The sequence below is a fragment of the Bos taurus genome, chromosome 21 (genome assembly GCF_002263795.3).
Source record: "Bos taurus isolate L1 Dominette 01449 registration number 42190680 breed Hereford chromosome 21, ARS-UCD2.0, whole genome shotgun sequence".
Lineage (NCBI taxonomy): Eukaryota > Metazoa > Chordata > Mammalia > Artiodactyla > Bovidae > Bos > Bos taurus.
Genome location: NC_037348.1, coordinates 6,924,301 through 6,948,774, shown reverse-complemented (window position 1 = coordinate 6,948,774; position 24,474 = coordinate 6,924,301). Strand labels below are relative to the sequence as shown.

Below are 24,474 nucleotides of genomic sequence, written 5' to 3'. Positions count from 1 at the left end.
TACAGTGTTAAAAAATACTTCAAAAGATTCCCCTGAATCTTTACTGTGTTTTAAGTTTTGTTTAAAACATTACTTAAAAACATTACTGTGTTTTAAGATTTGTCTCCCATCCCTCTGTAAATATTTTATTAAGTTTTAATAGCATTGTGTTTTTGATGAAACTATCGTTCAGAGCATAACAAATTATATCATTGCCAGTCATTCTACTGTAGAGATAAATGGGGGAAAAAAATCGTTATTCTTGAAAGATTCACAGTCTGAGAGGTAAATGATTTTGGAACTTATGTACAAAATAAGATGCTGTGGTTTATTCTACGAAGGGCTATTGGCCTTTTATTCATCCAGAGTGATGACATTTGAACTGAATCTTGATTGATGAGGAAGAGTTAATTAAATGGCTAAAGGAATAGTTTCATTTAGGTATGTATTATTATGAAAGCATATAATGTCTTTGTGGATTGACAAATAGTAATTTTGTTAGTAGCTAGGGCAGTTTGCAGGAAGAATTTGTAAAAGCAGATTGGGACTACACATGTAGATTTATGAGTTCATCCTTTGACATGGGAGCCATCAAAAGCCATTAAGAATATTTGCTGTTATTATATGCATTAAGGAAAAACTTAAAGGTTATAATTGTTATAATTACGTTGTTTTAGCCAGAATTAGGGGCATGAAAAAGTTCAGGAGATATTTTAGTGGTAAAATTAACAAGGTTTCAACTTGTTTACTGATTTTATGTAGTGAAAAATTTCAACTAATAATATAGTCAAAGGCAGGTTTAAAATTTGTAAAGCATTTGCACGATGTGCTACAGAATGTAAATTTTCTAATTTGTGTTTTCTTTCAGATCTTACAGAAAATTTTGGCTATAGCCCTCCAACTAGAAGCTGAAGTAATAGAAGCAGTGTACCATGCATTAGGGTATTAAAGAAAATTAATTTTTGATTTAAATATTTGGACTACAAGGAAGGAAAGGTGACTGAAAATGGGGCGGAAGAAAATACAAATCACACGCATAATGGATGAAAGGAACCGACAGGTAAATGAAAATTTTAACTTATCTATTTTAATAGATGTAAATTTTTTAAAAAAGGTGTAGAATAGAATGGTGTTTTAATTTAATTAAGTCTAAATATTTTTATTTCTAGACTACATTAAAAAATTTAGTTACCAAAATTTCTGACTTTCCATCATATGCTTTAAAGTAACTTTTTTATTATTATTATAGAAATCGTTTTGTTAATTATAGAAACACAGATAAGCAACATAGCAAAGTAAAATCACTGCAGTTCTACTGGTACCATCCATTGTGTAGGTTTCAGTTCAGTTGCTTATTCGTGTACAACTCTTTGAAGCCCCATGGACTGCAGTACACTAGGCTTCCCTGTCCTGGAAATGAACAGAGATCATTCTGTTGTTTTTGAGATTGCACCCAAGTACTGCATTTTGGACTCTTTTGTTGACTATTAAGGCTACTCTATTTCTTCTAAAGGATTCTTGTCCACAGTAGTAGATAAAATGGTCATCTGAGTTAAATTCACCCTTTCTGGTCCATTTTAGTTCACTGATTCCTAAAATGTCGATGGTCACTCTTACCATCTCCTGTTTGACCATTTCCAATTTATCTTGATTTGTGGACCTAACATTCCAGGTTCCTATGCAGTATTGTTCTTAACAGCATCAGACTTTACCTCCATCACCAGTCACATCCACAGCTGGACATTGTTTTTGCTTTGGCTTAGTCTCTTCATTCTTTCTGGAGTTATTTCTCCCCTCTTCTGCAGTAGCATATTGGACACCTATTGACCCAGGGAGTTCATTTTTCAGTATATCTTTTTGCCCTTTGATTCTGTTCTACATACAGTAGTCACATCCTTATGTGACTGCTGGAAAAACCATGACTTTGACTATATGGAACTTTGTAGGCAAAGTAATGTCTCTGCTTTTTAATAGTGTCTAGGTTTGTTACTGCTTTTCTTCCACAGATCAAGCAGTAATAGCAAATAGAGTTTTGAGTTACTAGAGTTTTTGAGCTCATAAGATAAATATCACACTTCATATCATTGGAACAGCATGCGTTCTTTGTGCAGCATTATGTTTGTGAAATTCTTCACTGTTATTGTTGCATGGAGATACTTAGTAAATTTTCGTTGATGTATAATATTCCATTGTGTGGAAAGAACACAGTCTGTGTGTGTATATATGTATATATATACATATTTTTCTCTTGTAAATAGGCTTTTGGGTTTTAGATCTATTCTTTGTTTGGAACTTGGTTTTTATGTGGTTTGAGGTGGAGGGGTCAAAATTTGCCACTTTTCAGATGGATACTCTGTTGGCCCTGTCCGTTTTATTGCAAAAATCATCCCAGGAAAGCACAAAAAAACACACAAGCTATTCATAAAAAAATTCAACAATAGGCATAGTTAATCTGTGGTGCTAGAGGCTGGGTTTCTGACCTTACTTGAGACAAGGTAATAATGACTGGGAGACAGGACAAAGAGGGTTTCTGGGTTATGCTAAATATAAGGCCATGTTCTTTTTTTTTTTCCCCCAAAAAATTCAGTGAGCCACACACTTCGGGTTTGTGGGTTTTCATTTATGTTATATTTTAATATGAAGTTTACTTTTTTAAAAGAAGTATTAGAAGGACAAGAAGGACAAACCCAGTTTCACCAGGAGCTTCTAACTGGAAGTGAAGTCTGTCATCCCTCTAGAGTTTTGGCATCTTCAGTCCTTCTTGCTTCAGCAGCTTTCTGATGTCTTAGAACATGTATTTGGTGTATTTCACTGTTTTTTATAGTTGATCTCAGTGGGTTCTTTGTTCTTCCACCAGTCACTCCATTTAGAGGCAGACATCCTCTTATACTTAAAAAAAAAAAAAAAAGAGTTGAAAAATTATTTTAAGGCAGAATACAGAGAACAATACCTCAAACACTGTTACTTTTCCAGAAGCAATGTAGGTCGATTCTGCCATATTTGCTGCAGATACCTTTCCTTGTAAAAGAAGAAAATTAGAAATGTACTTCCTTTGTAATTTTTGCAAGTCTCATTCTTCTTTTCTTCCCCAAAGGAACCTTGCATAATGGATTTAATTTCTATTTTCTGTATTATTTAAGCATACTATTATTATTTCAGCACAATTTAAGAATCTTACATAATAGCATTCTCATCTGCACTTGCTGTTTCACTCAGTGTAGTATTTCAGACATTTGTCTGTGTTACTCATTCATGTACTACAAGTAGTTTGTAGGAATGAATGTGCCTCAATTCATTTCTCAATACTTCTATCAGAGAACATTTAGGTTGTTTCCAATTTTTTAGAAATTTTGCTGCATGTTATGTTAGAAATGATGCCCAGGCTACATCTGTGGGCATGTCTCTGTGATTCTAGAGGAGTTGCTGGGTTGAATATATCCATCATAATTTTATTGTGAGCTTTTCAAGTTGCTCCGCCAAGTGGTTGTACCAGATATACTGTAGTAATTTATGAAAATTTCTTCTTCCTGTACACTTTACCTTTCTTCTTCCTTTCTTTCTCACTTTATGTTTTTTCATTTTATTTTGCATGTTTTTTGGCCTAATGAAGGTAAAATATTACCTGTTTGTGGTTTTGTGGTTTTGCTGGGTTGTTGATTTTTTTCTTAGAAGTTCTTCATATATTCCAGATATTAATTCTGTGTGTACTTAATCTGTTTCAGATAGTATATTTCAGTCTTTACCAAAACACTTTGTAAACTCTTTTATGACAGGACTTATTTCAGTGTTTCTCAGTAGTTTATTTTGCCTTTACCAGTAGATTATGAACACTTTACAATGATTTAAGGCTTGCTTCATTTTCTAAATCATAATCAGCTTGTAAATGTTCCAATTGAACTTTAGATAAATGTGTATTCTTTTAATTGTTACATACAGGATTCTACATGTCTATTAGTTCAGTCTTATTTTGTGTTCTCATTATCTGTATTATTTGTATTTTATTTACATATTTGGTTTTGGCTCAGTGAGACCTGTCAATAATTACACTTACCACAATAATGGATTTGTCATTTTCTGTATATATTTTACTAGTTTAACACATACTGTTTTAGATATTGGGGAATATTTCATTAGGCTCATACGTATTTAGAATTGTTACATGTTCTTGGTGAATTTTTAAAATACGTACTGACTTTTTCTTTCCTCGGTAAGGCATGCTGTTTTAAACTACTTAAATCTACTGTCTCACATTACAATAGCTACTACATCTCTCTTTTGGCTAATATTTTCTTGATAGGTCTAGTTCTCTACATTTACATTCAACCTATCTATATCTTTATACTTTAGGTATATTTCTGTAAATAGTATATGGCTGGATTTTTTAAAATCTATTCTAATAATATATCTTGACTCCCCAGTTTTCTTGGACCTTACTCTTTATCATGCTTTGTATATATATTTGGACTGTTTTATATCATCTTAGTTGATTATTTTGATTTACTATGAGAATCTGATAGAGGTCCTATGGGTAAAACTCACGTAAGTGTAGGTGTGCCCTCCAAAACTGGGTCTCCCTAGAGTTGTTAATCTTTATACTTGTCCAAAATTAGCCTCCAGCAATTCACTAATTAGAGTTCAGATTTTCCTACCCTTGTACTGATTCTTGTGGTGGTTTCTGTTTATGGCTCTGGTGATTTATGGTTCACAGTATCTGTCTGTCTGTTTCCAGTTTGGCAGGTGGGGCAGAAGTTGCCCTGGGACCTCAGCTCCCTGAGGAATCTAAGAAGAGTTGTTAATTTTCATTTTGTTCTGTTTTATTACTTGAGTGGCAACTTCCACTGGAGTTGGAAGTGCTAGAACAAACACTTGCAGTCTCTCCTGGACTTTTAAATTCAACAATGAAATAAAGATATGTCTAAATGTATATGGTGTAAAATTTTTTCAGGTCCTTGGGATTTAAAATATAAAAGATCTTTTGGAGATGGTATAATCTAACCTTCTTGAATTCAAAGAATTGTATTACTCTAGATTTGACACAAAATCAGGAAAGCTGGTTTAGATTAAAATAAAATCTACCTCAGTTTATAGTGGCACTGAATTTTGTAGGCTAGCCTTTAGTCCTGTTCTTTTTCTTTACAGTGACTGTAATACTGGAATAAAATTAAAATGTAAAAATAAAATTAGTTTATTTTGACTAATACTGAAATGGCTTTATTAATATTGATTTCTTACATTTAAATTTTATAACATTTAAAACAAAATGCTAAGTACGTCTCAAGTAGAAAAATGTATAAACCTGTTGCAAAATAAAGATTCAGATTTATAGGTGGAATTCTTGGAAATCAGAGTAATGTGGCTGAATAAATGCTGACTCTTCCAACATAATTTCTCCAAAAATAAATGTAGAAAAACAGGAACATAAAACCTACAACCTTGGCACAACTAGAAGGCAAAGAATGTCTAAATTCACATTACCTCCAGGTAGAAAATTATTTCCAAGTCACTGTGTGCTGTTTCTTGACATCTATTGCAAGTCTTTGTGGTGACCCAAGCATACATCTTTAGTCTTTCCCATTCTATTGCTTTCCTCTCTTTCTTTGCATTGATTGCTGAGGAAGGCTTTCTTAACTCTCCTTGCTATTCTTTGGAAGTCTACATTACATGGATATATCTCTCCTTTTCTCCTTTGCTTTTCGCTTTCCTTCTTTTCACAGCTATTTGTAAGGCCTCCTCAGACAGCCATTTTGCTTTTTTGCATTTCTTTTTCTTGGGGATAGTCTTGATTCCTGTCTCCTGTACAGTGTCACAAACCTTCAACCATAGTTCATCAGGCACTCTGTCTATCAGATCTAGTCCCTTAAATCTGTCTCTCACTTCCACTGTATAATCATAAGGGATTTGATTTAGGTCATACCCAAATGGTCTAGTGGTTTTCTCCACTTTCTTCAATTTCAGTCTGAATTTGGCAATAAGGAGTTCATGATCTGAGCCACAGTCAGCTCCCGGTCTTGTTTTTGCTGACTGTATAGAGCTTCTCCATCTTTGGCTGCAAAGAATACAATCAGTCTGATTTCGGTGTTGACCATCTGGTGATGTCCATGTGTAGAGTCTTCTCTTGTGTTGTTGGAAGAGGGTGTTTGCTATGACCAGTGCGTTCTCTTGGCAAACACTATTAGCCTTTGCCCTGCTTCATTCCATATTCCAAGGCCAAATTTGCCTGTTATTCTAGGTGTTTCTTTACTTTCTACTTCTGCACTGCAGTCTGCTATAATGAAAAGGACATCTTTTGGGGATGTTAGTTCTAGAAGGTCATATAGGTCTTCATAGAACTGTTCAGCTTCTGCTTCTTCATAGTTACTGGTTGGAGCATAGACTTGGGTTACTGTGATATTGAATGGCTTGCCTTGGAAACGAACAGAGATCATTCTGTCGTTTTTGAGATTGCATCCAAGTACTGCATTTTGACTCTCTTGTTGACTATGATGGCTAGTCCATTTCTTCTAAGGGATTTCTGCCCACAGTAGTAGATAAAATGGTCATCTGAGTTAAATTCACCCATTCCATTCCATCTAAGTTCACTGATTCCTAGAATGTCAATGTTCACTCTTGTCATCTCCTGTTTGACCACTTCCAATTTGCTTTGATTCATGGATGTAACATTCCAGGTTCCTATGCAATATTGCTCTTTACAGCATCAAACCTTGCTTCTGTCATCAGTCCCATCCACAACTGGGTCTTGTTTTTGCTTTGGCTCCATCCCTTCATTCTTTCTGGAGTTATTTCTCCACTGATCTCCAGTAGCATATTGGGCACCTACCAACCTGGGGAGTTCATCTTTCAGTGTCCTATCTTTTTACCTTTTCATACTGTTCATGGGGTTCTCAGGACAAGAAAAGTGGTTTGCCATTCCTTTCTCCAGTGGACCACATTCTGTCAGACCTCTCAACCATGACCCAGCCATCTTGGGTGACCCCACACCACATGGCTTAGTTTCATTGAGTTAGATATTTCATGCAAAGATGGGTACAAAAAGGACAGAAATGGTATGGACCTAACAGAAACAGAAGATATTAAGAAGAGGTGGCAAGAATACACAGAAGAACTGTACAAAAAAGATCTTCACGACCCAGATAATCATGATGGTGTGATCATTTACCTAGAGCCAAACGTCCTGGAATGTGAAGTCAAGTGAGTCTTAGGAAGTATCACTACGAACAAAGCTAATGGAGGTGATGGGATCCCAGTTGAGCTCTTTCAAATCCTGAAAGATGACGCTGTGAAAGTGCTGCACTCACTCAATATGCCAGCAAATTTGGACAACTCAGCAGTGGCCACAGGACTGGAAAAGGTCAGCTTTGATTCCAATCCTGAAGAAAGGCAATGCCAAAGAATGCTCAAACTACCGCACAACTGCACTCATCTCACATGCTAGTAATGCTCAAAATTCTCCAAGCCAGGCTTCAGCAATACGTGAACCGTGAACTTCCAGATGTTCAAGCTGGTTTTAGAAAGGGCAGAGGAACCGGAGATCAAATTGCCAGTATCCTCTGGATCATGGAAAAGGCAAAAGAGTTCCAGAAAATCATCTTTTGCTTCATTGACTATGCCAAAGCCTTTGACTGTGTGGATCACAATAAACTGTGGAAAATTCTGAAAGAGATGTGAATACCAGACCACCTGACCTGCCCTTGAGAAACCTGTATGTAGGTCAAGAAGCAGCAGTTAGAACTGGACATGGAACAACAGACTGGTTCCAAATAGGAAAAGGAGTACATCAAGGCTGTATATTGTCATCCTGCTTATTTAATTTATATGCAGAGTACATCATGAGAAATCTGGGCTGGAGGAAGCACAAGCTGGAATCAAGATTGCCAGGAGAAATATCAATAACCTCAGATATGCAGATGACACCACCCTTATGGCAGAAAGGGAAGAACAATAAAGAGCCTCTTGATGAAAGTGAAAGAGGACAGTGAAAAAGTTGACTTAAAGGTCAGCATTCAGAAAATTAAGATCATGGCATCTGGTCCCATCACTTCATGGCAGATAGATGGGGAAACAGTGTCAGACTTTATTTTTCTGTGCTTCAAAATCGCTGCAGATGGTGATTGCAGCCATGAAATTAAAAGACGCCTACTCCTTGGACAGAAAGTTATGACCAACCTAGACAGAATATTAAATAGCAGAGACATTACTTTGTCAACAAAGGTCTGTCCAGTAAAGGCTATGGTTTTTCCAGTGGTGTCATGTATGGATGTGAGAGTTGGACTATAAAGAAAGCTGAGCACTGAAGAATTGATGCTTTTGAACTGTGGTGTTGGAGAAGACTCTTGAGAGTCCCTTGGACTCCAAGGAGATCCATCCAGTCTATCGTAAAGGAGATCAGTCCTGGGTGTTCATTGGAAGGACTGATGTTGAAGCTGAGACTCCACACTTTGGCCACCTGATGTGAAGATCTGACTCATTAGAAAAGACCCTGATGCTGGGGAAAATTGAGGGCAGGAGGAGAAGGGGACACCAGAGGATGAGATGGCTGGATGGCATCATCGACTTGATGGACATGGATTTGGGTGAACTCTGGGAGTTGGTGATGGACAGAGAGGCCTGACATGCTACTGTTCATGGGGTCGCTAAGAGTCAGAGACGACTGAGCGACTGAACTGAACTAAAGCATACATCAGGTAAATGTATTGGGAAAAGAGAAGAGGAGACCTTGTAGCTGTCTTAAGACTGATTTGAAATCACTACCAAAAAGAGGAATTCTAACTAAGTTAAAAAGTTATGGAAAATATGCCTTGTAGATCTGAATTGACCACAGGTAAAGAAAGGACTAAAAGTATATGCCCAAGCAAGTCTATAGTCTTGAAAAAGCAGCCATTTCAGGAAAAAGAGGGCAAGAAGGAAGGCAGAGGTACTTTTTAAAAATGTTAGGTAAATGGAAATGAAAAGAAGATACACACACACACACACACACACACATCCTTCAAGACAAAAGAATATGCAAAGGTATTTTAACTAAAGGACACAAAACTCTTTTCCCCACTGCCAGTACTCCCCCCAAAAGCCTTTCATTAAAGAGACCATACTTAACTTCTTTAAAAGGAGAGGTGCTCTTGAACTAAGAATATTTTCAATCGCTGCCCACTAACCAGTGCTAATTCTTTCTGTAGAAATTCAATGATGCAGGCAATCTTCTTCTATATCAGTTCACTTCATTTCAGTCGCTGAGTCGTGTCCAACTCTTTGTCACCCCTTAGACTGCAGCACGCCAGGCTTCCCTGTCCATCACCAACTCCTGGAGCCTTCTCAAATTCATGTCCAACTAGTTGGTGATGCCATCCAACTATCTCATCCTCTGTCATCCCCTTCTCCTCCCACCTTCAATCTTTCCCAGCATCAGGGTCTTTTCCAGTGAGTCAGTTCTTCGGATCAGGTGGCCAAAGTATTGGAGTTTCAGCATCAGTCCTTCCAATGAATATTCAGGACTGATTTCCTTTAGGATGGACTGGTTGGATCTCCTTGCAGTCCAAAGGACTCTCAAGAGTCTTCTCCAACACCACAGTTCAAAAGCATCATTTCTTCAGCACTCAGCTTTCTTTATAGTCCAGTTCTCACATCCATACATGACTATTGGAAAAACCATAGCTTTGACTAGGTGGACCTTTGTTGGTAAAGTCATGTCTCTGCTTTTTAATATGCGGTCTAGGTTGGTCATAGCTTTTTTTCCAAAGAGCAAGCGTCTTCTAATTTCATGGCTGCAGTCATCATCTGCAGTGATTTTGGAGCCCCAAAAAATAAAGTCTCTCACTGTTTCCAGTGGTTCCCCATCTATTTGCTGTGAAGTGATGGGACCAGATGCCGTGATCTGTTTTCTGAATGTTGAGTTTTAAACCAGCTTTTTCACTCTCATCTTTTACTTTCATCTCCTATATAAACTGTTACAAAGAAAACAAAATGATATTTACAGCTGTTCATGTGACAAGATTGTTCCCCATACAATGAGGCAGTGGGGGAAAAAAAATGCTGACTATCCACGCTGAAATGAATTTCCTTAAACAAGTATTTAGGAATGTTACAGACAAAAATCAAGATTCAGAATTTTGAATACTAAGAATGGAAATGGATTTTTATAAGAAAGCATGGGTGAAACAAAGTGATTAAGCTGATTAAGTCAATTGAAAGAAAGAAAAAAAGGTAAAATAATATTAAAACAAAGGCTAAATTACAAAGTGGCCAAGGAATATATACTCAAATGAATCTTTAATATTAATTGAAGGCAGGCAGGAACAGCTAAATGAATGAAAATAAGTAATGCCAAAGGGTTTGAGAGAAAATGGTTGAAAGAGAGACAAAGAAGATCCAACTTACGTATAAAAGAAAAAAAATGAAACCATAGAACTGATATATAAAGTTTTCATAAATAAGATTCCAAGGATTAGGTCAGAGAAGGCAATGGCACCCCACTTCAGTACTCTTGCCTGGAAAATCCCATGGATGGAGGAGCCTGGTAGGCTGCAGTCCATGGGGTCGCTAAGATTCGGATACGACTGAGTGACTTCACTTTCACTTTTCAGTTTCATACATTGGAGAAGGAAATGGCAACCCACTCCAGTGTTCTTGCCTGGAAAATCCCAGGGATGGGGGAGCCTGGTGGGCGGCCGTCTGTGGGGTTGCACAGAGTCAGACACGACTGAATTGACTTAGCAGTAGCAGCAAGGATTAGGTTGACCTGCGGAGGTCAACTTTGATACATGTCCTACTGAAAGTATTATAATAGGGTGTTTTTTTGGTAGTTGAATGAACTTTATTTTTCATTCTGCTACTGACTTTATCTTTGTAAAACTGGATTTGATTACAAAAGATTCATTAGTTTTCTTTTATTTAGTTCTAGGAATTAATTTGTTTGTAGCGATTTTTCACATGGACGATCATGTTATCTATGAATAAAGACAATTTTGTTTTCTTCTAGTTTGTTTACATTTCCTTTCTATCCTTTCTTTTTTTCTCTTTTTTTTTATTGGAGTCTAATTGCTTTCAAATGTTGTGTTAATATCCCTTGTATAACAAAGTGAATTAGCTATATGTTTACATAGATCCAGTCCCTCTTGAAACTCCCTCCCAACCCTGCCCCATCCCACCCCTCTGGGTCATCACAAAGCACCAAGCTGTGCGCCCTCTTCTATACAGCAACTTCCAACTACTTACCTGTTTTACAGATGGTAGTGTATATATGTCAGTGCTATTCTCCCCATCCATCCCTCCCTTCCCTACATATCCATTCTCTTCTCTACATCCCCATAGATTTTAAGATAAAGAAAAAAATCATCAGAGCTTCTGGTATAAAACAAAAGCCAATTTGTAAGTACAGAGAATTAAACTGGCATCAAATTTTGCAAAATCAAGATACAAAGGAAGACAACAGAGCAGCATTTTCAATAAATGCAGGGGAAAATATCTGAAGGTAGGATTTCATTTGCAGTTAAGCTGTATTCAAATACAAAGATGTTTCAAGTTAAACCTACTAGAGCTCAGGTAATTCTGTACTCAAGAGCTATTTTATGCAGTCTAGTAGAAGATAAGCTCCATACAGCTGAGAGATGCCTGAGGAAATAAGGAAAAAGATCCTTGACCAATATTTAATATACTTAACTATAGATATAAGCCTAAAGCGACAATGGGGGCAAGGGTGGAACAATAATGTATTATATATTATTTATTATATATTACTTTGGTTTGAAAAAAACAAATAATGCAGCTGAGACATGGTAAGAAAGAAAAGGGAATCAGGAAAGTAGAACAAACGTACTGGTAATTATTTACTCAGTAGGTGGGAGTTAAAAAAAATCACTAAGATTTGACACACCAAATAGTGAGGGCATGAAACATGAAAACAGAGACTAAGGGCATTTACAAAAGTTGTAACTACAAAGATAACCAGTAGAACAAAAATGCTAATCTTCATTAAATTTTACTCAGAGAAGCAAACAAAACACATCATTTAGAGAAAAATAACAGGAAATATACATAATACATATAAATATTAATATTAAAGTACTAAAATATCAATGAAATCTCTATTATCAATCATATCAATAAATGTGAATGAGCCTAACTGTTTATTTAAAGGAAAAACATTTCCATTTAGTTCACAAGGTCCAAATATAGGCAGAAGGAGACACAATGGAATCTTTTTTTTTTTTTGATAAATATTCTTTATTTAAATTGATTTTAAAATGTTTTAACTTTTTTTTTTTTTTTGGTATCCCCCTTTTAAAAATATAAATTTATTTATTTTAATTGGAGGCTAATTACTGTTGGGCGAGTGTATGCTCCTATGTTCTGTCTCGGCCGCAACAAAGATTTGGAGCGACGGACATTAAAGCTGTCGGCATGTCACAGCTCTCGGGTCTTGGACAAACCATGTTATAGTTCTTAGACAAATCAGTGTTACAGCTCTATTTTATTTAGAAGATAGCAGGAGAATCCATCCTGGAAGCGTGAGGGCATGCCAACACAAAGACGCAAAAAGAGTGGAGGAGCCTGCCGGTGCGTGGGAGGCGGGGTTGTAGGAGGTAGGGAGAAAGAGCACACACACGTGGAGGGGAGAGAGAGAGCGCGCGCGCGCACGCACATGGAGCAGAGAGAGAGAGAGAGCACTTTGGCTCCTCCTTTTATATGTTTTTTCCTCCCTTGGGCCTGCCCTATGCAAATTGGGCTTAGCCAGGAGTGCTGTTTGTTCTACCTGAGGTCTTCACTCAGGTCCTCGGTCCTTCCTTTGTTCTATTTTCGCGGCCTTTTCCCTTCCTTGTCTTTTAGCTACTGCCATTTTGAAATCCTTTTCCCTATTCTTAACTACCCAACATTACTTTACAATATTGTACTGGTTTTGCCATACATTGACATGAATCCGCCATGGGTGTACATGTGTTCCCCATCCTGAACCCCCCGCCCACCTCTCTCCCCATCGCATCCCTCTGGGTCGTCCCAGCGCACCAGCCCCGGGCATCCTGTATCCTGCATTGAACCTGGACTGGTGATTCGTTTCGCATATGATAATATACATGTTTCAATGCCATTCTCCCAAACCATCCCACACTCGCCTTCTCCTACAGAGTCCAAAAGACTGTTCTATACATCTGTGTCTCTTTTACTGTCTCGCATACAGGGTTATTGTTACCATCTTTCTAAATTCCATATATATGCATTATTACACTGTATTGGTGTTTTTCTTTCTGGCTTACTTCACTCTGTATAATAGGCTCAAGTTTCATCCACCCCAAATATCAGAAAGAAAGAGATGAGAAAAGGTATACCAGACAAATGAAAGCAATGAGAAAACAGATATAATCCTGATATTAAACAATGTAGGGTTGAAGACAGAAAGCGTTAAATGGGACAAAGAAAGATACTTTTCAATGCTGAAGGCTGTAATTCATCCTGAAGATGTAAGAATTAGGAATATTGATAGACTAAATACCACCTTTTACCAAGCAAAAACTAAAAGAGCAACATAAGTGGAAACTAATAATTAGAAATAACTTAAACACATTAGTCTTAGTATGAAATAGATCAAATGGACAAAAAATAATTGATGGTAAACCAGATCTAACTGGCATAATGAATAAAATTGACACTAAGTGATATATTGAACACTACACTGAGAAAATAGTGTATACAAGTATATCTAGAGCATTCACCAAATTGGTTAAGAATTACCTACCCAAACAGAAACAATAGTAAATTCAATAAAGGAGAATATTAAAAACATATACTGATTACCAGGTAGTAAACCTAAAAATTGTGTTGTTGGCTTTTTTGTTGTTGTTGTTCTGTGCTGGGTCTTTATTTCTGAGCATGGGCTTTCTCTAGTTGCAGTGAGTGGGAGCTACAGTTGTGGTGTGCAGAAAAAGAAATAAGATTTTTATTTTGCACGTTGTAAGAGTAGTAACATTTCTATGAAAAAATTATGAAATTATTGAGAAGAGTACCTAAGAACAATACTATTTGACTTACACATTCATGAGGTGTGGCTTGATGAGGAAAACAAAAAGTATTGGATCAGTTCAGTTCAGTCACTCAGTTGTGTCTGATTCTTTGCAACCCCGTGGACTGCAGCATGCCGGGCTTCCCTGTCCATCACCAATTCCCGGAGCTTGCTCAGACTTATCTCCATCGAGTCAGTGATACCATCCAACCATCTCATCCTCTGTCATCCCCTTCTCCTCCTGCCTTCAGTCTTTCCCAGCATCAGGGTTTTTTCTAAGGAGTCAGTTCTTCACATCAGGTGGCCAAAGTATTGGAGCTTCAGCTTCAGCATTAGTCCTTCCAATAAATACTCAGGACTGATTTCCTTTAGGATGGACTGGTTGGATCTCCTTGCCGTCCAAGGGACTCTCAAGAGTCTTCTCCAACACCACAGTTCAAAACAATGTCAAAGAGTATTGATAAGAGTCCCATTTGCATAAGGAGAAGGCGATGGCACCCCACTCCAGTACTCTTGCCTGGAAAATCCCACGGACAGAGGAGCCTGGTAGGCTGCAGTCCATGGGGTCGCTAAGAGTCGGACACAACTGAGCGACTTCACTTTCACTTTTCACTTTCCTGCATTGGAGAAGGAAATGGCAACCCACTCCAGTGTTCTTGCCTGGAGAATCCCAGGGACGGGGGAGCCTGGTGGGCTGCAGTCTATGGGGTCGCAGAGTCGGACATGACTGAAGTGACTTAGCAGCAGCAGCAGATTCATAAAATGCTGACAAGATCCTTTATATGTATACATCTAAATGTATATATGATTATATGATCTTGTACAAAAATGTGAGATGAAAAATACCAAGTTGAAAACATGGGTTAAAAGGAGGCAAACAAAACACATTATGTTCCATATATACATTTATATAAAGTCATATATTTGTGTATTTGTATTTTAAGGACTTTTTAAAAAGATTAAATAATGATAAGAGATTTTTCTTTTTTTTTTAAAGGAAAGAGAAGGAAATAGAAAGATGTGATGTGAAGAGTGTTCCACAGAGAGGGGAAATAGCCAAGTTCCTAAGACAGGGAGTAGTAGCTGGTGGTTAAGAAAAACCCACACACTGTACACACCAGTGCAGCATAATGTTTGTGTGTGAGAGAGAGATGATATTTCATTTTGAAGGCAGATTGTTTATTTTGTTTCCTTAATGAGTTTGACTATTACTCTCAGTGCAGTGAAAAACTCTATAAACTCCTACCTATACATTTTGATTTACGATTCAAATATATCAGTCTGTCAGGTATGTGGCCAATAAACTGTAGGGTGCAATAGGTGAAGCAGGAAATCTAATAAGGTGATTCTATAAATAATTCACATGAGATACCATGTTACTTAACCTCGGGTGGTATAGTGGTGTAGATAGAAGTGGATTGATTTGGGATATGTTTTAGAGGTGGAGCTAACACAATTTACTGAGGGACTAGATAGAGTAGATTATTGTGATTGGAGAGATGAAGGATAACTCTTAGATATTTGCTTTTGTTTGAATGGATGACAGTGTCATTTGCTGAACTGGAGGAGACTGTAGAAAGAGCATATTTGTTACTTTTAAAATTATGAAGCTGGATAGCTGGATGCAATTACCTGGAAGGACTGTGAGGGTAAAGAGAAGCGATCCTTGATCTAAAGCTCACAGGCACTTCAATGTATAAAGGTTGAGCAGAGGAAGACGGTATAGCTCTAAAGGCTGAGAGGAAGAAGTCATTCAAGTAAGGAAAACTAGGACAGTGTGGTGCCATAAACAATTTGAGAAGAAAATGTTTCAAGATTGAGAACATGGCCAACTTTGTCAAATGAGCTATATGGTAAGATAAGAAAAAAAAGTGATCATTTACTTCAATCACATAAATTGAAGGTCAGTGTGATGATATTGGCAAGTCTTAGCAGACAGAATATGAGGACTGGAAGTCTGATTGCAGTAGGATGGGGAGAGAATAGGTGGTGAGAAATTCGAGGCAGTAACTATAGACATTTCTTTCAAATATTTTTACTGTGAAGTAGAGCATAAAGAAGGGCAAGAAGAAGGGGTGGTGACTGGAAAGGCAGCATGAAGTCAAAGAAGATGCTTGAGCATAAGTTTATGGCCTTTGATCTGACAGAGAGGAAGGAAACCATGATGAAGGAGGAGAGGGCAGCATCTGGAAAAGACTAGAAACAGATGTCGGTAATACCAGCAGAGAAGGAAGAGTGGAAACGTACAGACAAAACGGTTGGACAGATAGATTCGGTGATAGAAAGTGAGACAGTTGCTGCTTGCTTCTGTTTTCCCAGTGCTTTGAAGCAGGGTGGCTCAGATAGTAAAGCATCTGCCTACAATGTGGGAGACCCGGGTTCTATCCCTGGCTCGGGAACATCCCCTGGAGAATGCAATGGCACCCCACTCCAGTACTCTTGCCTAGAGAATCCCATGGATGGAGGAGCCTGGTGGGCTACAGTCCATGGGGTTGCAAAGAGTCGGATATGACTGAGTGACTTCACTCCACTTATCAGTGGAGAGTGGATTTGAGGGAGAGAAGATAGGAAGTATCTCTACCTGGAGAATGGGCTTTGTTGTCATTCAGTCGCTCAGTCTTGTCCCACTCTTCCTGACTCCATGGTCTGCAACACACCAGGCTTCCTTGTCCTTCACCATCTCCCAGAGCTTGCTCAAAGTCATGTCCATTGAGTGGGTGATGCCATCCAATTATCTCATCCTCTGTTGCCCCTTCTCCTCCTGCCCTCACTCTTTCCCAGCATCAGGGTCTTTTCTAATGAGTCAGATTTTCGCATCAGGTGGCCAAAGTATTGTAGTTTCAGCTTCAGCATCAGTCCTTCCAATGAACACTTGGGACTGATTTCCTTTAGGATGGACTGATTGGATCTCCTTACAGTCCAAGAGACTCGCAAGAGTCTTCTCCAGCACCATAGTTCAAAGGCATCAATTCTTCAGCACTTAGCTTTCCTTATGGTCCAACTCTCACATCCATACATGACCACTGGAAAAACCATAGCTTTGACTAGATGGACCTTTGTTGGTAAAGTAATTTCTCTGTTTTTTAATATGCTGTCTAGGTTGGTCATAGCTTTTCTTCCAAGGAGCATGCATCTTTTAATTTCATGGCTGCAGTCACCATCTGCAGTAATTTTGGAGCCTAAGAAAATAAAGACTGCCACTGTTTCCATTATTTTCCCATCTATTTGCCATGAAGTAATGGAACTGGATGCCATGATCTTAGTTTTCTGAATGTTGAGTTTTAAGCCAACTTTTTCACTCTCCTCTTTCACTTTCATCAAGAGGCTCTTTTGTTCCTGTTTGCTTTCTGTAAGGGAGCTGTCATCTGCATATCTGAGGTTATTGATATTTCTCCATATGTAGAGTACATCATGCACAGTGCTGGGCTGGATGAAGCACAAGTCGGAATCAAGATTGTCGGGAATAAGGAGTTCATGATCTGAGCCCCCGTCAGCTCCCAGTCTTGTTTTTGCTAACGGTATAGAGCTTCTCCATCTTTGGCTGCAAAGAATATAATCAGTCTGATTTCTGTATTGACCATCTGGTGATGTCCATGTGTAGAGTCTTCTCTTGTGTTGTTGGATGAGGGTGTTCACTATGACCAGTGCGTTCTCTTGATAAATTGTTAGCCTTGCCCTGCTTCGTTTTGTACTGCAACCCCAAATTTGCCTGTTACTCCAGGTTTCTCTTGACTTTCTACGTTTGCATTCCAGTCCCCTAAAATGAAAAGGACATCTTTTTTGGGTGTTAGTTCTAGAAGGTCTTGTAGATCATCATAGAAATGTTCAACTTCAGCTTCTTCAGTATTAGTGGTTGGGGCATACACTTGGATTGCTGTGATATTGAATGGTTTGCCTTGAAAACAGAGATCATTCTGTCGTTTCTGAGATTGCATCCAAGTACTGCATTTTGACTCTTTTGTTGACTATGATGGCTATTCCATTTCTTCTAAGGGATTCTTGCCTACAGTAGTAGATATAATGATCATCTGAATTAAATTCACCCGTTCTGGTCCATGAAGTTCACTGATTCCTAAAATGTTGATATTCACTTTTACCATCTCCTGTTTGACCACTTCCAATTTACCTTGATTTGTGGACCTAATATTCCAGGTTCCTATGCAATGTGCTTTACAACATTGGACTTTGCTTTTACCACCAGACACATCCACAACTGGGTGTTGTCTCCACTTTGACTCAGACTCTTTATTCCTTCTGGAACTATTTCTCTGCTCTTCTCCAGTAGCATTTTGGTCACTTTGTCAATGTGTGGAGTTCATCTTTCAGTGTCATATCCTTTTGCCTTTTCATACTGTTCTTGGGGTTCTCAAGGCAAGAATGCTGTAGTGGTTTGCCATCCCCTTCTCTAGTGGACCACTTTTTGTCAGAGCTCTTCACTCTTACCCATGCGTCTTGGGTGGCCCTATACTGCATGGCTCATACTTTCATTGAGTTAGACAAGACTGTGATCCATGTGATCAGTTTGGTTAGTTTTCTGTGATTGTGGTTTTCATTCTATCTGCTGCGGGGTCAAGTGCACTCTATATAACAGTCTTGGTTACCAGTGACATGCTGGCATAAGTCCTTTTGAAGGAAGTGGCCATTATGCCATTATCCCTACCATAGTTTGGCCTGAGGCCAAACTACAGGGAGGGAACACAGCCCCACCCATCAGCAGAAAATTGGATTAAAGATTTACTGAACATGGCCCCGCCCATCAGAGCAAGATCCAGTTTGCACAGTAGCCAGTACCTCCCATCAGGAAGCTTTCACAAGCCTCTTATCCTTATCTATCAGAATGGGATGATAGGATAAATATGCTAAGTTATAATGTCAGGCAACCTTAAGTGTTAGTTAAGATGTATGGTCATCAGTTTAGAAAAACAAGGGGGATGTGGATGTTAGTGTGCATGCACATTTATGTTCCCAGTAATTGTCAGCCACTTATATAAAGATAAAGATAATGGAGAAGGAAATGGCAGCCCACCCCAGTATTCTTGCCTGGAGATTCATGGACGGAGGAGCTTGGTGGGCTATGAGCGACTTCACTTTCACTTTCACTATCTAAAGATAAAGGAATAAATGGGCAAAGAGTTGGACACCACTGAGAGACTTTCACTCACTCACTCAGAAAGAGATACTTATATGACACGTATCAGTGCATGGGGACAAATGATTTCGAGGTCCCCACAAGGAGAGTTTGAAAAGTGAAAATGGGTCAGTCGTGTTCGACTTTTGCGACCCCATGGGCTATACAGTCCATGAAATTCTCTAGGCCAGAATACTGGAGTGGGTAGCCTCTCCCTTTTCCGGGAATCTTCCCAACCCAGGGATTAAACCCCTGTCTCCCTCATTGCAAATAGCTTGAGCTTCAAAACATTGGGGGTTTTTAGAGAAGAAAGGAAAATTGAGGAGAGAATGGGAAGCAAAAAAGGACATATCTTCTAGACCCTTGAGTACAGGAGATGTAGTATTTGAAAAGAAACAAAGTAGTCTCTATTTGAGAGGGCTTCAGGTGACAGGTTTCAGTTAGAGAAATATTCAAAGGAGACTTTGAGGACATTGAGGAATTTGCTGATCTAGACTGTGAATTTTCATGGGTGAAATAGAAGGGATTGGAAAGGAGAGGAAGGATAATTTAGATTAGTGAGTGGATGTATTTTGTTGTTTAGGGATTGATGGATTCCCTGATGGCTCAGCGGGTAAATAATCCAGTGCAGTGCAGGAGATACAGGAGATGAGGATTCAGTTCCTGGATTGGGAAGATCCTCTGGAGAAAGGGAATGGAGCCACTCCAGTATTCTTGCCTAAAAAATCCCTAGACAGAGGTGCCTGGCAGGCTACAGTCCATGGGGTCACTAACAGTTAGACATGAGCAACTAAGCACACACACACGATGGATTACTTGAGGCAGGACTTGGACCTTCTAAGGCCTTCTGAAGCTGGATGGTAAGAGGCCACTAGTTAGCTGTTTCCTTCTCTGGTTCTTTGCCCAGAGTCGCAGCCAAGGATAAAGGAAGCCTCCTCAGGAGACTACTCTGTCAAGCCCTTGGGGGTACAAAATATATGTAGAATTGTAGTCCTTTGGCATGCTGGGAAAGGAGACTCATGTGGAGTATGAAGCTAGGAAGTTTTTTCACCTTTGAAATCAGACTCATTATTAAAAGAGAACTCATCTTCAGGTAGCCTATATTCCAGTACTACTAATAACTTTTAATAAAAATACACTTTTTTAAATTTTCTAGGTCACTTTTACAAAGAGAAAGTTTGGATTAATGAAGAAAGCCTATGAACTTAGTGTGCTCTGTGACTGTGAAATAGCACTCATCATTTTCAACAGCTCTAACAAACTGTTTCAGTATGCCAGCACTGATATGGACAAGGTTCTTCTCAAGTATACGGAATATAATGAACCTCACGAAAGCAGAACCAACTCGGATATTGTTGAGGTAACAAATACATCTAGTGATGCCTGAATTGCAGATAGTAATTAAATTAGATTGCTTTTTATAGCCAAAACATACATAAAAACATATTTTTTCTCTGAATTGTTTCTTAGAAGGATCTAATTATTACTATGTGATGACCCATTTATAAGCATATCTTAATCACCAAGAAAAAATAAACAAGGCTGATACAGTATGTGCATCAATATAATGTAACATTTCATCTGTGATTACTTTTTATATGAGTTTTAGAATTAATCTTGTAAGAAACTGTATCACTTTGGACAGTATGAAGTTTTAGTTTTTTTTATGTCTTAATTATTTCATTACCTCAGTGACTACCCACAATTTTAAACACTAATGAAATGGAAGAATTTATTCTGTTTTGTTTATAGTCCTTTAGTTGTGGGAGGAGGATGGTCCCTTTTTTTTTTTTTAATTTCTTTTCCTTCGACATCTCATAGTTCTACCAACCTATTTAGTGAAAATAAAGAAAAAGAGTTGTTTAGAATCATTTTAGTCCATTCAGAAAGTATTTTAGGACAAAACCTTAAAAAGGAGAATCAATATGCTTTTCCCTTTAATTCTTTCCTGTTATAAAAATCTTCTTATAAAAGATAACTTTCTGTGTGTATGTCTATAGCATTTTATACTAGTTTCGTATTTACTTTTATTTTTTTTGTTTATACTTAGAAGTTTTGTTTTATTTTTGTTCAAAACAGGTTTTTTCCCCCACTGCTTAAAAAGACGTCTTTAATTTTGTAATATTAGAAAACTATTTCAATACATTAGAGATTTCCTTGGTTAAAATACTGAAATCGTGGGAAATGAAGCAAAAATAACCATAAGAGAAGAAATGTAGTCTCAATTTAGGTTTTATTTCAGAAATTGAAATTAAGATACTTTATTGTGTAGGGATCTAATTTATTTGTCTCAACACATTGTTATAGTTCTGAAAATGCATTTAAAATATCTCCCATGTTTTTCTGCCTTAACCATTCCTTTTGGACAGTAATTGATTCTAACTGCCAAAAAAAATCTGCTACTTTTATTAGAAAAATCCTTATTTTTTAAATAATCAATTGCTTAAAATGGAAAGTAATAGTCTGATTACAGTTACAGTTAGTCTGTTGCTTGCTGTGCCCACTGCTTTATTTGTGTCTCACTCCCTTCAGGGTCTGTGAAGCTTTTGATCTTGCTTTTGCTGATCACTTAAACTACATGGTTACATCTTTAACTAAACTCCTTAGCACAGTTATGTTTTTATCAGTTGTAAATTATTTTATATCATTTAGCTTTTATGGTAAATCTTATTACTTATGCGCAATATAAACTAGTAGACATTTTCCTCATTACGTATCAGAATGCATTTTGAATCGTAATTTTATAAATTAGGGGATCTTGATTTGAGTAAACTTCATAAGAGACTTTGTAACTGGATTTCTTTGAAACAGAAGGTATCCCTGGTGTTTAGTTTAAAATGACATCTTATTTTAAAAAAGTCTCTGTCTTACTAAAAGCTCCACTACCTTAAGTCAAAGAAAAAGAGTTGACCTTAATAAACAAATAGGTATTCAGACTAGTTTCGTTATGGAAGGCAGCCACCTCCTTGACCCTAACTACTCTGCTCTTTCATTCCAGCAGTTTTTGTTCTTGGGTCCTGGAAGTTGAGGGTACTTCACACAGCCTAAAGCTTACTTTCTTAGAGAATATGAAGAATATAGGGTGATTTAATCCTCACAGAATTTTCAAATTACCTGAGTCTTCATCTCTGTTGTGGTCAGCAATGAGTGTAAGAGAGTAAATCCCAATCATTTTTTAGCACTCCTCCTATGTTACAGTTTGCTTCAGTATGAAAGAAAATATTTGCAGCTCAATTACCAATTGGCATTTTGATGATTTATTTTTTAATTGAATTTCTTAGACATAAGCAAACATGGATTTTACCAGTAGCTCTTTTTGAAGCTCTGAATTATATAAATACAAGACACATATGAATAAAAGAAGATGCATTGAATTATAAGGGATTTAATTTGTTGCGATAGGATAAAATTATAAAACTTAAGGCACCTTTCTTGTATGTCAGTGTCTTACTGAGTTAATCTTCATAAAACTGGATGATTACCATTGTAAGACAGTCTTTCTTCCACATGTAAAGGTGATAACACAACTACATTTTCACTAGTAGTGCAAACATACTTGAGTTCTTTTTATTGGTTGTAGTGATGGCTTTATACTAATGGAGCTACCAAGATTGTTGTGAACCAGACTAAGTTAATAGGATAAGAGTAATGACAAATACTTATACAGAGCTTCCTATGGGCCACTTTCTAAGTGCTTTATGAATATCTTAAGTATATTTTTAGAGTATCATTTTAAGTATATTTTCCTTTTACATATAGTTTTGTTTCAAACAGTTATAGTAATTGGAAGCAAACATTTAGACTTGTGTTTGTTTATTTAACAAACATTTTTGAGGGACTCCTGTGTGCCAGGGACTCCACAAAGTGATTTTTAGATTTCAAAATCAAGCCACAATACTGTTTTTTTTCCTACCTATAGTTCTGTAAACCACTGAAATATACTTTTACCAACTGAAGATTTTATATTAAACTTATGACAAGTTGGTTTTGGACTCTTTGGCTATCTCATGTGGCTGAGTACATCAGCAGTAAATAGAGTCATGAACAGCTTCAAGTGATCTACTTTAGACTGTTTCCTTATGTAGTATAAACAACAGTGAGACTAACTGAAAACTTCATGAACAACTTTCATATGGCCTCTGAAGTCACCCATTTCCTGTTGCATATGATAGTTTTTAAAACTAGCAGGATTTTACTTTCCCCCATATTACTAAAATATTCTTTGACAGAATCTGGAATATGTTAAAATGGAGTCTTGTGTGGATGCATTTCTATTCTATTGGATCTAACACACAGGCCCTTTTGGCATGTACTGTGTAGAAGAGAGGGATGCGTGCCCTGTACTGTTGAGCACATCTACATAGTCTACGAAATAAGGACACACATGAAATTAAATCTAATATGTTTTCTGGGAGTGCTGTAGAATAAATACAATAAAGTAGAAGTAGTTGGTATTTGAATATTGTGATGATAAACATAGGAGGACATGATACATTCATCTACCTTCCAGGTTTTAACCACAGGTATTAAGAACACATATACAGAATGGTGTTTGTATCTTTGCTTTTTTTATTTCATATTAATTACATTTTAAAACTAGTCTTTTAAAATTTTAATCAGTTTTAACATTTTAATCATAGTTGATAAGAATTTTTTTCTTTATAGCTTATTAAAAATCAACAGCATTTATGTATTTTAAGTTGCATTTAGGTATTTTTAAATTAAGGTTTGCAGTGTTGGATATATATATCACCTATGATGTGGTACATTCTTTATTAAAAAATGAGTTTTACTACTTTATTACGTATAGTTGATTAAAAAACATCAAAGATATACATTATATCTTTTTATTTAAGTACACAAAAAAAGATGGCAGATTTTGTTTGGTCCTATCAAAGATAGTAATTTAACCGAAGGTACAAAGGAAATGTTATGACCCCTAAATCTTCTTTTCAGGATATTGATTTAAAAATCTGTGAACTTTATTATGCAATTTTATAAGAATATTAGATATATCCTAGAGTATTAGAAACTAGAAATGAAAATCACCAGGGTAATTAGTTGCCATTATTCATTCACATGTGTGTATAAATTGAATTTAAACTCAATAAAAGCCTAGACCATAGAATGGTTCTGCATCAAAATAAAAATTATGCTAAAGGGATGAAGTGAAGTAGCAGCTGCTACACAATAAATGCCCAAGATTACTTTGTAATGACATAGCTTTCACTTTGCAGTATCTGCAATAATATTTGAAATATTAGGTATTTCTCCATGTAATATATTTAAAATAATGACTTGGTGGTATTGAACATTCAATAAATAGTTAATGTGGTGATTCAGATCATTGTGCTGCCATTTAAGCATGTAAATACAGAAGCCA

The 24,474-nt window shown here is 37.1% G+C and overlaps 1 protein-coding gene across 11 annotated transcripts in view; it reads left to right on the top strand.

Annotated features, from left to right (window-relative positions):
- Positions 1-24,474, top strand: part of MEF2A (myocyte enhancer factor 2A) — a 180,566-nt gene that overhangs the window by 92,105 nt on the left and 63,987 nt on the right. For all 11 annotated transcript variants that reach the window (XM_005221713.5, XM_005221712.5, XM_005221716.5 and 8 more), the window contains 2 exon segments: positions 848-1,039; positions 20,248-20,451. In XM_005221713.5, the coding sequence (XP_005221770.1) occupies positions 986-1,039; positions 20,248-20,451 (258 nt within the window). In that variant the 5' untranslated portion in view covers positions 848-985.